The 14,382-nt window shown below is 30.4% G+C and overlaps 2 protein-coding genes across 6 annotated transcripts in view; one reads left to right on the top strand and one right to left on the bottom strand.

The window, feature by feature from the left end:
* Positions 1-10,775, bottom strand: part of LOC145268192 (uncharacterized) — a gene marked incomplete at its 3' end in the record, with an annotated part of 92,412 nt that extends 81,637 nt beyond the window's left edge. The window contains 2 exon segments of the mRNA XM_080123430.1: positions 9,545-9,684; positions 10,309-10,775. Of these exon segments, the coding sequence (XP_079979556.1) occupies positions 9,545-9,684; positions 10,309-10,339 (171 nt within the window).
* Positions 10,776-10,807: 32 nt separating this feature from the next.
* LOC145268193 (uncharacterized) overlaps positions 10,808-14,382 on the top strand; it is a 175,863-nt gene continuing 172,288 nt past the window's right edge. For all 5 annotated transcript variants that reach the window (XM_080123433.1, XM_080123435.1, XM_080123437.1 and 2 more), the window contains exon 1: positions 10,808-10,947. In XM_080123433.1, the coding sequence (XP_079979559.1) occupies positions 10,887-10,947 (61 nt within the window). In that variant the 5' untranslated portion in view covers positions 10,808-10,886. The remainder of the gene's footprint in view (positions 10,948-14,382) is intronic.

The following is a 14,382-nucleotide window of genomic DNA, read 5'->3' as shown; positions in this document are numbered from 1 at the left end:
AACCAATTCAGCTAAATTTTGAAGTTAAATAAATTCATTGTAAAAATCCTTTAAAAAATAAATATTAGTTTTCTTTCAATTTTCTATTTCAAAAATAATTAGTAAAGTCCTAAGACATTGAATTAAAAAAAAAACAAAAAGAAACCCACCTTGTTTGTAGAAAAAATAGCTTAATTAGCCCAAAAAGCGAGGGATTCTGTCTTTTACAAAATTGCAACAAACGGAAGTCTTGTAAACATGGATTATATGGAAGGCCAAAATTTTAGCCAGTTGAAAGGCTAAGTGGAAATGACGTCATGTAATTAAATGGAGGTAGGGGGTGTTAATTTTCTTTTTTCCTCAGCTGTGCATCCGTATTTTCCTATCCTGAACGTTTGTATCATTTTTACCATTTTTTTAATTTAATTATTTTTATATGTTCCTCTTTTTAAATTAATTTTTTTTAAATTATTGTTCAGGATTACATAAAAATTATGTTACACTGAAAGTTTCACATTCATGCAAGCAAGGAAAATATTAAAATTTTACATATAAAAATTATGCGAAATCTGTAATTTAAAAAAAACAAGTAGAAATATTTTTTGCTATTGTAATTTTTTTGTGTGAAAATATTAAATAAACAATGCTTAATACAATGACAATATCAGTAGTTCAAGAAATTAATTTTTCTTCGAGTTATAACAAGTTCATTAATACAGACTTTAGGGGTTTTTTTGTAATGTTCTTGTAAAAATTAAAACTTTTTAATTATTATAATTTACAACGCTTTATTTTCATAAAAAAAAAAACAAAAATAAATTTGTTTATCTTTTTTTTTTTTTTTTTTTTTTTGCTACAGAAAACCATAATTTTAGTAAAGGTATTTTTTGTTTAAACAAAATAATACATTTCCACTAAGATTTAAATAAAAATAATGGGCTCAATATATTCCGTGATCATTATTTGATAAATATCGAAAATTGCATTAAGATTGGTGAATTAAGTAAAGGGAGGAGTCAAAATGTTTATACACTTTGAGCATTGGCATACCTTTTGCACATTTCTATCCTAACTGTAAAATTCATGAATTTTAATATCAAAGTATACCCACATTTTTTAAATTAAAAAAAAATAATTTATTGATTAAAAATATATTTTAGTATGTCTTAAATGAAAGATAGATTTTTTTTCAAAACCGTTTTCACAGAATTAAAGAAAAAAGAAATATTCCATTCTTAAGAATCTACTATTTAACCTTTTTTCTTTAATTTTGTTAGATCTACACAAGTGGTTGTATATGGAATCAGAAGTTTATGAGGCTCGATGTATCTCCTGACCTTTTTCACTTATACTTATTTTTTTAATTTAATTTTATTAACATTATTTAAAAATGATAAAAATTCAGTCCTGCTGCTCTAGGAGTGTCAGAATTTTGACACCCCTAACAAAAATCTGCAAATAAAATATAAAAAAGTTGTCATTTCTCTTTTAAAAGTGAGTTGTTTATTTTCTTTATGGAATATACTTCCAAAATAAACTATTAAAGTCATTTAAAAAATAATAGAAATATCATTTTTTATATTTATTTTTTAAAAAAAAACAAAAAAAACAGTGTTTACAAAGTGCCTGCAAGCCTTTATGCAGCCATTTTGTTTACGTATGTAAATCAATTAAATTTTACGAGTTAATTTTTTTCCAATTTTTTCACTTTAAAAATCTATCAAAATTTCTATTGGTTCAATTTTTACGATATTTTCAGGTTCAATGTGAAATTTTATGCTCTTTCCAATAAACCGAATATAATATTCTAGACAAGTTTTCTTTTTTTAAATTCACCCCCCCATTTTAAAATGTCTATTAAAATTCTACTGCTGCTCTGCATGCATTATTTATAAATGAAAGTTATTTAAATTTCTTTTTTGTTTGAAAATTAAAGTTATTAAAAAAGTTTGTTATAAAGTTCTGTATTGTTTAAAAATAAGAAACTTCTGTAATTGTTAACAATAAGTGAAAAAAAAATTAAACTCTTTAATCAATCATATTGACATATTAATGCTGGTACTGGTGTCATACTTTAAATGTCCCCTGCAGTAGCAGTATCAGAAACCAACATTAAAAATGCGTGAAAAAAAAAAAAAAAAAAAAAAAAAAAAAAAAAAAAAGAATAATTCGACCTATCTTTCCAAGCTTATAACTACTTGAAAAATGTAATTCAAACCCTAATTTTTTTTTTCAATTAAAGGAGCAAAGAGCAAATTTAAAAATAATAACAGGTTTAATAACAAATTATGCAATGTTTGTTTTTTTAAATCGATTTTCTTTAAAAGATTTAAAGAAAATCAACAAATTTTAACTTGGTTCAATAAATATATGTATATATAAATTCAAAAAAAAATACTATTCAATGGATACTTCCATTATTCATTAAGAATTTATCCATATTTATATTTTAAATTCCATGTATTTTTTAAATAAAAGAATTTTTTTTAAACAACTATTTGAAAATACCGCCATTACGTAAGCATTGTTACATTTTAGCGAAATGCTGGAAGCAGTATTTATTCTTGTTTTGAATTACGGATGGACAGAAATAAAAACTACATGTTCGCGTTAACCTTGTGTATCAAGAAATATGTGTCTCCATAGTTTAAAAATACTCACATTTTACTTATAAGTTTTTGCCTTAAAAAAAAAAAAAAACAGTTGAGAAATTCTTTTTTCTTTTCTCAAAGAAATACATGAGTTTTGATTTAATATATTTTATTACTACTTTATCGAGTGAAATCTTTTTTTAATATCTAAAAAAAGAAAAGAAAAAAAAACATTGAATGAAATAGAAATAAGTGTCATAATTAAACGAAACTTTCTGTGCAGTATAAAAACATAAGGTTTCACTTAAAAAAAATAAATAAAAAATTCAATGTGGTTTTTAAAAAAAAAAGGTTTTAAACTTTGGACTCTACAGGTAAATTTGCAAATAACTATGTTTTTGTTGGTTTTAAATTACCTTATTTTATTTATTGATCTTTTATCTTCAATTTGTGATATATAAATTTGAGGTGAGAAAATTAATTATTTTCATTTTAATAGACATTTCAAAATGAGGAGGGGATAAATTAAAAAAAAAAAAAATCTTGTCTTGAATATTATATTCAGTTTATTGGAAAGAGCATAAAATATCACATTCAACCTGAAAATATTGTAAAAATTAAACCAATAGAAGAATTTTGATAGATATTTAAAGTGAAAAAAATTGAAAAAAAATTAACTCGTAAAATTCAATTGATTTCATTATGTAAACAAAATGGCTGCATGAAGGCTCGCAGGCATTTTGTAAACACTGTTTTTTAAAAAATAAAAATAAATATTTCTATTATTTTTTAAATAAAAAATTAACTAAAAGCCCTGTAGTAATTAATTGTGATAATCAAGCCAGTATAGTCTTAGCACAGAACACGATAATCAACCAAAGATCTAAGCATATCGATATAAAATACCATTTCATAAAAAACGAGGTGAAAAAGGAATCCATTATTTTGAATTACATACCATCAGAACAAAATATCGCTGATGTATTCACGAAACCCACAACATGAATAAAGTTACATCGTTTTTTCTCAAAACTTGTTGGGGGATTCGACTGAATAATTTTTTTTTCTGGAAAAAGTATTAAATTGGCTGGACTGTTTTTATCGTATCCAAGAAATATACCTCTGTCGGTTTTAATATTCAATTTACTCTTTTTATCTATGCGAAGCAAGTTGAACCAAATATATGCATTCTGCTTACATTTGTTTTGTTTACCACAGAAAGATTCATATGGAGTTTTAGATAGTGTTTTGTTAAAACACCTGTTGCGTATATAGGCTGCCGCCATAAGTGCTTACGTCCAGAGGTTTTTAGGGAGTTTTGATTCAATGAGTAGGCATTTTGCCATTTCAAAAAGTGTCCGCCACGCACGTTCAGCAGTCCCATTTTGGTGTGGCAATCTAGGAGCTGATGTTTCATGCCTGATATGATGGTTAATTAGTAAAAGTTCAAAGTCTTTATTGGTGTATTCCGTACCGTTGTCAGAGCGAATACACTGCACCGTAGGGAGCCATGTCGGCTAAATATTTTTTAGTTGCTAGCAGGGTATCAGATTTATTCTTTAAAAAGTAAACCATTATTAAACCTGAATGGTCATCTATGAAATTCAACACATATCTATAATGTTCTCTGGCCATCGGTTCCACAGGACCGTTCAAGTCACAATGCACCATTGATAGGATTTTTTTGGCCTTTTTGTCTGGTATCTTGCTTTGATAGTTTGTTATTTTCCCTTGCGTACAGACATCACAGTTGAAGTTTTTTGATGTTTGTATTTTCAGTCGGCAACTTTTTGATATCAGGAATATTGCAGTGTCCAAGAATTTTATGCCATGTCTGTAGATCATAGCAGGCGGTTTTCGATGGGACTACGCTATTTAAATAATATAGTCTTCCATTTTCTTTAATGTCGAATACAGTTCCATTCTGGTATACCAGTTTTGATTTATTGGGGCTAAAGTTTATATTTGCACCTTGTTTTGTGGCAGCTTGTACAGAAAATATATTTTGTTTAAATTTTGGGATTAGAAGAGCGTTTTCTAAAATACAGAAACATAGTTCACCTTTATTGTTCTTTAGCGAGATTTTCGCATTGCCTCTTTTCAAAACAATATCATTTACTCGACTCCCATCAGCTAGTTCTACAAAATGATTTTGTGGCTTAAAGTTGGGATCAAAATTGATAAAATCAGATTCCTTTGTAATCACATGTGCCGTGGCCCCACAATCGACAAGAAAATTATTATTGTTTGTTGAAGCATCAAATGTACACGAAAATAAAAATGTATGTTCGCTAAAAGAGCTCTCTACATTTTTAATGGAGTCGCCATTTTGAGTCCTGTATCTACACTGGAAACTCTTGTGATTAGGTCGTCCACAATTATAGCAAATAATTTTTGTACTTTTCTTAGGAGAAAAATTGTTTTTGGCAAAGTCGCGGTTTTTATTCCTGGCATGGGTATAATTTAATTTTGGTGTTTTTATGTGTGTATTTTTAAATTTCATGATATTTGTGGATTCGTTTTGTTCTGTGATCATTTTTTCAGTTTCTTCTGAGTGCTACCTTGAATTGACTAAAAGTCATGGGTTTTTCTTTCTGGGTTATCACAGTGGTAAATGGCTTGAAATCACTCGGTAATCCCTTAAGGACCATGGAAATTAACAGACTGTCACTTATAACTTCACCAAACATTTTTAAAGAATTTGCAATCGTTTCGGCTCTTATAATATAATCAGTAATAGTTTTGGCTTCCATTCGTTTTAGAGAGGTCAGTTCAGTGTATAAAGAAATAATTTTGGGTTTTCCTTTCGATAAATAATGCTGTCTCAATATGTTTAATGCTTTGCAGCCATCGTCCACGGCTTCTCTCATTACCAGTGATAGAGTTCGGTCATCTAAACACTGTATTAATGCCGCAAAGACAGTTGTGTTCTTTTCAATGAAGTCGGGGTCGTTTCTGTTTTCAGGTTGTGTTTGTAGTACTTTGTGTAGCTTTTGGATTCGTAGATATTCTAGAAATTTAACTTGCCACAATTCGAATTTTGATTCGGATCCATCAAAATAAAGACGCACGCTGGGCGCATAACCTCTAGAAGTGTAAGCGTGCTGGGCCCATAACCTCTCAGATTTAAGGTATAGAATATTTTTCTACGGTTTCACCGACCACAAACCTAACAACAATCAGAATTTTACTGCAAATTGCATCACAATATGACCTAAACATCCATCAAATGGACGTAAAAAATGCTTATTTGAATGCCCCAATAGACTGTGAAATTTATATTACCCCTCCAGAGGGACTTATAATGAAAAATAAAAATAGTGTGTGTCGACTTAACAAGTCATTAATATGGTCTAAAGCAGAGTGCTCAGTGTTGGAATACAGTATTTCATGATTATATTATTAAACAACAATTTAGACAATGCGCTGTAGACCCCTGTTTATATACCCAACACAAAGACGATAAACTACTGATTTTGGTTTTGTGGATCAATGATATTTTAATCGCATCAAATTGTGACAATGTTAACCAATGTTAAGAACAAATTAAGTAAAAGATTCAAAATGACGATCTTGGCAAAATATCCTGGTTTCTGGGGATAGAATTTACTCAAAGCAAAGGACTTGTTACGATGACTCAATCGAGATACATCGACAAAATACTATTAAAATTTGGAATGGGAGAGTGCAAGAAACGCTCTACACCGGTTGAAAATGATATTAATAAAAATATACACACAGAATCTGAAATAATAAATGACAAAAATACCACAAAATTATAGGTAGTCTTATATATTTAATGACTGCAACCAGGCCCGACATATACAGTAACAAAACTGTCACAAAAATTATCACGACCGACAATGAAGGATTTAAACAGAGTTAAACAAGTCCTGCGTTATTTAAGAGTAACTAAAGAACAGAAGTTAGTATTTAGAAAATCAAGAAATCCCCTAAAATTAAAAGGTTTTTCGGATTCAGACTGGGGAAACGACGAAGATCGCAAGAGCATATCTGGATATTGTTTCAGACTCTCAGAAAATGGGCCTATTATTTCATGGAAATCTAAAAAGCAACAGATTGTATCTCTCTATGTGTGAAGCAGAATTTATCGCGATAACACACACGACCCAGGAAGCACTCTACCTTAAAAATATCCTAAAGACTATTTTAGAGCCAGAATTAACTAAAAGCCCCGTAGTAATAAATTGTGATAATCAAGCCAGTATAGTCTTAGCACAGAACACGATAATCAACCAAAGATCTAAGCATATAGATATAAAATACCATTTCATAAAAAACGAGGTGAAAAAGGAATCCATTATTTTGAATTACATATCATCAGAACAAAATATCGCTGATGTATTCACAAAATCCGCAACAAGAATAAAGTTAAAGCGTTTTTTCTCAAAACTTGTTGGGGGATTCGACTGAATAATTTTTTTTTTTTTACGGCTCTGTATGTATATAGATTTCTATATATCAAAAAAAAAAAAAGTCCTGGACAATGTATCCATTTTATTTGTATTAACACCATAACCTACTAATCCGTAACTAATACTTTTGCTGAAAAAAAAAAACTTTGTAATTTTCCGTTTCAACAAAATACTTTTTGCATGCTTATTTTAAGGCGCGCAGAAATTACAATTGACTTTTATTTTTGTTTTGTGCAAATTAGTTTTCTTTCTTATTTTTCAAAAATGTCCTATCTTTTTTTGCATTGTTTTAATTAACAAAAAAAACACTCTTTAAACGGGCATATATTGCATGTCTGTTTATTTTTATGCATATTTATTTATATGTATGCGTTTTTTTCTTTTTTTTACAAAACTGCATAATCAAATTTAAGAAATGGCTTCTTTTTCACATACCCACCCCTTTTTAAGGTTAAAATACCTTCCATTTCTTTTATTTCTCTTCTCTGTACACATATATCTGTTTTGACATTTGAACACAATTAAAAATGGCGTCTTTTTACATACTAAAATTCACAGATCAAATGATTTCTAATTCTTGTTATGTATAATTGAATATAAAAATATATATTTATTTTTGAGCAGAACGAACACAAGGGACTTCCCCATTATAAAAAATAGGGAGGATGTTGCAATATTTTGGATGTATAATGGGGTATGATCCCACAAAGTCGGACGATTCTATTTATAAACGATGCTGCTAGGAACTGGCGAATCGAATTAATTCACGTTCTGCTACCAACCAATCAGAAACCAGAATTGCTCCATAAATATTAAACCTTTTCTGTACCAATTTCACATGTTTTTTTTTCGCCTCGACACGGTAAGAATATTTTGCTCTGTGGAACTGTCTACTGCAAACAAGTCATCTCTCAGGACTTGTGTGTAACGAACCATCGGAAACTGTTCTGTCTACTGCAAATCAGTCACCTCTCAAGATTTGTTTAGAACAACGAACCATCTGAAACTGTTCTGAAACTAAACATGGCGTACACTTCTAGATTAAACGACTTTAATAGTTTATTTTGGAAGTATATTCCATAAAGAAAATAAACAACCCACTTTAAAAAGAGAAATTGCGAGTTTTTTTTTTTATTTTATTCGCAGTTTTTTGTTAGGGATGTCAAAAATTCCCCCCAAATTCTTACACACACCTGCAGTCATGTAAGAGTTACAGATCCCTGTCTCTGACTTTTTTGCTTAAAGTAAACATTTACCTAATTTTTTTCAACTATTCTATAGAATTTAATAAAAAAAAAAACAAACAAAAAAAAATACTGTAAAAATTGAATTTAACTTGAAAATCTTATGTAACAAAAATAACACGATCCGTATCTTGCATAAGTACCGGTAAATTAAACGCCTTTCACGATGTGAAGTGCTCGGTATTGGGTAGAGACTGTAAATTCGGCTTTATCTCACAACACTTATTGCTAAATAATAACGAAAAAAACAAAAAGCCACACAATAAATATTTTCTTTCAACGTGTGTGTGTGTGTGTGTGTGCGCGCGCGCGCGTGTGTTTGTTTTATTTTGATTTTTTGTTGTTTTCTGTACATTATTTGCTTTCGGATATTTCCATAATTAGTTTACAAAAAAAGTAAAGTGGCAATCGAGCGGTCATGATCCTGAATGTGAGATGTAAACAAGCAACTTAAACAAACGAAACTCCGATATTTTCTTTAAATATAGTACAAATAGAAGTTTGGAATAAATATAGATGAAGCACAAACTCTTCAGCAAATGGGCTATTCGTTTTGTTTACAAATCAACCGGTCAGTAGTTTGTTTATAATTTCAACCGGAAGTGAAAAAAGAAAACATAATAATTATAATACAATGTTACGGCAAACGTGAACCTTTTTTTTTTTTTCGTCGATCATTTTGGAACTCTTCTGCATAAAAGATAAAAAAAAAAAATGTGGAATAATTTACTTGGCAATTATGCAGATGAAAGCATGCCATTCATTAAAAACAACACTAATATAAAGTGTAGCGATCAAGAATACCAAGATTGCAATCCTAAATTTAGCTCCGTTTTGTTTTGAAGAGACGTTAATAACCTTAAATATACTTAATCATTGTTATTATAGGTCTATTTTTTATGCATTTCTTAATCCTCATAAAGTTTTGCAGAAATATATTCAGTATAGAGATCCATATTTATGTGACTTTTATCGAAAGCAAAGGTTATTTTTTAAACTTCTCGAATAGGGACTGGATGAGATGAGATGAAATTTAAAATTGTACCAGCTACACTTTGAGACATGTAGTTTTAGGATTTGCTAAATTGTCATTTAGCTCCAAAATAAGATTTATTTGAAATAAATATAGAATTTTATAAGAAAAATACTGGATCTTTAAAAAAAAGGGATTGCATGTCCTTACATCACCGGAAAACATGAAAACTGTTTATATTTGAGAGGGGGGGGGCTACGCCTCCTTTCTCATTTCATAAAAAAAAAAAATTTTAAATGAATAAATAAAAATGGATCTTACTCCAGGCATCATTCCATCATATCTGTACATTTTCTTCTGAACTTTGTCATCCAAAAAGGGATCTTTCAAAAGCCGGAAGTTTGCTTTCTTCTTTTCCACCATTTGGCCTTCTGAAAGGGGCTTGGTTAACCCATTTATACCTTTTGTAAACAAGAAAATATTTATATTAAAAAAAAAAAAAAATACAATAAAAATGATAAAATCAAGTGTTTTACGTATACATATTTTCAAGAGAAAATCTACAAGAAAAGAAAAAAAAGAAATCTCGATCTGAAAAAAAGAAATGTTGAAAATGAAAAAAAAAAATTAAAAGGTGAATAAACAATAACATGGCTAAATAAAACAGCACCAACAAACGAGTTGTCAATTAAATGAGATTAGAAACATTATTTACAAACCATAAAAATCTAGCAACATAAAAAATAAATATTTGTAAACAAAAATATAGATTTTACCTAGTTTAATATCATAATATTACTAAACAAGAGTCAATTATTTAAGAGAATTGCGTCAACAATTGAGAATACACAAACAGTAGTAGTGGGGAAAATAGAGAAAGGCAATATATATTCAAAAAGGAAAGATTTTATACGAGGAAAACTACATTATATGAATTAATGTAAGTTTTAATTACTTACTAAGATATATCTACATAAATATGTAAATATTAGTGATAAGCAAAAAATAAAAAAAATAAACTAGGGGAGTGTATAGAAAAGATGAGTGCAGAGAGATATATGACAGTAAAACATAGAATTTCTCACATGGGTATGACTGCTTTGTTTCCGATTCCATATTGGTTTAGTGTTCGTGACACAGGAAATTATCCAAAATCAGATTCCTAAGACCCTTCAGGTTAATTTGGACTGAAAATAAGCGATCATCACGGCGTTTTTTCTCCAAAATTAGAGAATTAAAGCCGGCGACATTAGGCGTCATTAGTAGACATTGGACCGGAAGTGGATTCCTAACAATCCCACAATCCATCAGTAGGGAAAATGATTTTGAAAAAGCTGAACCAGACGATAGTAAATAATTTTTTTTTTTTTTTCTAGCGGGTTCTAATAATTTAGAATATATAATAAATACATAATATAAAAGGAAAGATACTGCCGTATTGATAATTATATTAGCGAAGTCTGCATGGCCTAATATCTACGTAAAATATAAACAATTTGCGGGGCTGTGTATAAATGATGGGTTTGAAAGTATAATCGAACTGTGTCGTCATAAGAGAAGCAACCTGATTGGTGGGTTCAAAGCCACACTTCGTCACGTCAAACTTATAACAAAGCTTTTCATTGGCTGCTGGTTTATTGTACGAAATCTGTTTACTGCAGCAATGGAGGCTGAGGAGAGTACAATGAAATATTTACAATATTTAGCTGAACAGTTCCTTCAAGGTATGAAAGAAAAACGGGTATATCTAAGATATGAATGAGAGATATATTCTTCTTTACCTGGCAGCAAGATATCTATTAATACAGTTATTTATTTTACTAATAATTACTTTTTGAATTATTTCATTGCTTTACTAATTAGTTTCTTTTTAAAAAAAAATACCCAATAATAGTATCTAACACGTGCTTTTGTTATTCTTAATTGTCATTATTATTATTGTTGTTATTTAATTCCATTTACATACCCTCACCCCCAAAATAATTTATATTAAAAATTATAGCAAGACAGATTTTCATGTATACATCTATTAATCATATTTCTTCTTCTTTACAATATTAAAAATATCCTTGTTTATTATTCAAATGTTAAGAAATAAAAATATTTAGTTTGGTAACGGGAACGGGCACAATTTCTTTCCTACAATTTCAGCTGCTCCAAACATGAAGTAAATTTCTTAGATATCTGCTATTGCTTTCTTTTCCTTCTAATTGCTGTAGTAATAAAGCTATTAGATATCGCTTATACGCGCTTCTTCTCGGCTTAATGTAATAATTTACTAAAATAAAAAATTTTTTAAATGAAAAAACTTTTTTGTAAACACATGATTTTTTGGAATTCAAAACAATTTACCATCAATAATTAAAAAAAATAAAAAGTTATTTAATTAAAAAAAGGGGGGGGAACTCCATGAGCAATAACAAAAACCTAGGTAATAATAAACAATGATTTATGAAACGGAATAGTGATTTAAAAAACCAAAACTGTTTGGTACTTTTGCACTTAGCGCACAGGATTTCCGTCTGGCTCGGCCCGCAGCTGACGTAAACTGCCGCAATACGCCGACCGCTGCTGATCAAATTGCAAAACGCTAGGAAACAAAACAAACAAAAAATAAATAAATAACATGAGATATTGATTGCAATAAAAATATAAATGGAAATACAATAGAATAAAAGGCGCTTATACAGTTTAGTCAAGACATGAAAAAATTAAAATATTGAAAAAGTTATACTGTACGTACTTGTTATAGTCTGAAGTTCTCTGAAAAAAAAAAAGTTTTTTTTTATTTTACAAGAGAAAAATCAATCTGTTTTGATACCGAGCAAAAAGTTCGATTTTTAGGAAGAAAAGCTAGTAATAAAGATGGGGAAGGGGTGTCGGCGCTTTAACTGGAGTTATCTCCCTTTGACGTGTTCAACAAATTCCGTAATGGCTGGCTTCAACGCGCTCTCATAAAAACGTGTTTTTCTGCTGTAAAATAAAAACTACCCGATCAAATTAAATGATTTTTTTTTTCGGAGATCTTCAGTCCGAAACAGATACGTACAATATAACCTTTTTTTTTCGATATTTTCATTTTTTAATGTCTTAACTAAACTGTACAAGTACCTATTCGGTACAACAAGCTACCGTAAGTTTCATGAATCAATGTTTTAATTTTTTGTTTTAAATAGAACCATAGTTTGTTTGTTTGTTTTTTTTTCAAGAGAATTTAAAAGAAACAAATTGGATTTTTTTTTTTTTTTTTTTGTAAGTTTTTTATGTTTTATTTTTAGGGAAAAATTTTTAATTTCTTTTTTTTTTCAAGAAATGTTGTAAAAATGAAAACTATCATTTTTTTTTTTTTAGGATTAGACTGATTAAACATTTTCTTTTTTTTCTTTTTTTTTTTTCAATTTATTGTCTGTTTGGCGCTGATTTTTCATTGGCTGATCAAATTGGTCAACGCTCGGCATATTCCGGCAGTTTACGTTAACCGTCGGTCGAAGCTGAGCCAACATTTATGGAAATCCGGTGCGCAAACTGCAAACCAGGACTACCAACTCGAAATCCGCAGTAAACGATGTTAGGTCAAAATTGATACTTAATGTTGAAAATTTCGAGGTTTAGTTTAAAAAAACAAAAATCAAGGTCAATGTGCTCCGCTCCGTTACGGCAACTGAAGACGCCTCAACATTTTTCAATTAATCGACGACTTTTATATGTTTTCGGGTATCCAGAAAACGAATATCGCGTGGAAAATTAGCGCAGACAAATAGTTTTTGAGATATAAATACCTGTATTTTGCACTGGCGGCCATGTTTGAACGGGTGGAAACCCCTCTTTTTTTTTTTTTAGTGCAATTCCAAAAGCCGTTCTTAAAATGGGGAGGTTGGAGGGGGTATTCTGAAAGTGCACATTGACTGAATTTTCTTGAATTTGAATTCTTAAAAGTAATTTGGGAGTGGGTGAGTAGAATTAGCTAGAAATGACGTTGAATAAACGTTTGCATTTCGTAGAATTAACTCTACGGTGTGTCTGCGCATGCTCATTGAACCATTTCATTGAAACAGCAAAGATGGCGGCCAATTCAAACTGCTAGAAATTACATTGCATAATACAGGTATTGGTAAGTGTTACCTTACACTACAACAGGACACCGACCACTCTAATTTGCTTTTTTAAGGATATTCGAGGTCGCTGACAATTGATAATCAAACTTGTGGCAAATTTACTGTTTGCATAGTATTAACCCCTGGAACCTGGGACTATTTCACGCCATTTCACCGCCTTCAGTAGTGTTGTTGCAATGCGAGTTGCATTTCAGTGAAAAGAGAAAAAGAACTGGAACGAAGATTTGAAGGAGGACATGAACACGCATGTGACGGGTATAAAGAGAAGTCTATTTTATTTGGGACAGGAAGACGAAGCGGGGAGTAAAAAAAAAAGAAGGGATTATGGGATTACAACGTAAAAGGGAGGTAATCATAAAATGGTCTATGATAAAAGTTATTGTACTTACTTTCAACACCCCTTTGCTCTCAGAATATTATTTATTTTTCTCTTTACAAAACCAAAGATATGTAAGAGCAGATTAGTGTCAGTTTAGGGTCCGAATAAAAACTTTTTACACTTGTACATCTTCGTCCGGGTTGGAGGTTTTGTCATGATGTCAGCGATCATGTCTGCTGTGGGACAGTAAATTATTTGTATTTTGTTATTATTCAGAGCCTCTCTTATAAAATAGTACTTAATGTTGATGTGTTTACATCTCTGCTGATGAATGGGGTCCTTAAAAAGCGCTATAGCGCTTTGACTATCTCCAAATATTTTGATGGAGACGTGTTCTCTGTGTGGATTCATTTCCTTGAATAGTTGCACAAGGTATAGCCTCTCTTTGGTGGCTTTTGCCAGCGCTACGTACTCAGCCTCGCACGTGGATAGAGCGACTCTAGGTTGCCTTTTCGGAAATAGGTGGCAAATCCTGGGTTAGGCTAAAGCAATATCCAGATGTACTGCGTCTGTCTCATTGATCAGACACCCAATCGGCGTCACTGTATGCGATTTGATGGATTGGGTGATTTGTTTTCGCGTAGTGCAGTTGGTGTTGCATCATACCCTTTATGTATCTCAGTACAGGCTTAGCTGCCACCCAATGCTTTTCTCGTGGCTTGGGT

The sequence above is a fragment of the Euprymna scolopes genome, chromosome 43 (assembly GCF_053919585.1).
Source record: "Euprymna scolopes isolate OS-2025 chromosome 43, ASM5391958v1, whole genome shotgun sequence".
Lineage (NCBI taxonomy): Eukaryota > Metazoa > Mollusca > Cephalopoda > Sepiida > Sepiolidae > Euprymna > Euprymna scolopes.
Note: the sequence above shows the minus strand (reverse complement) of the source record. Positions and strands in the feature narration are given on the sequence as shown.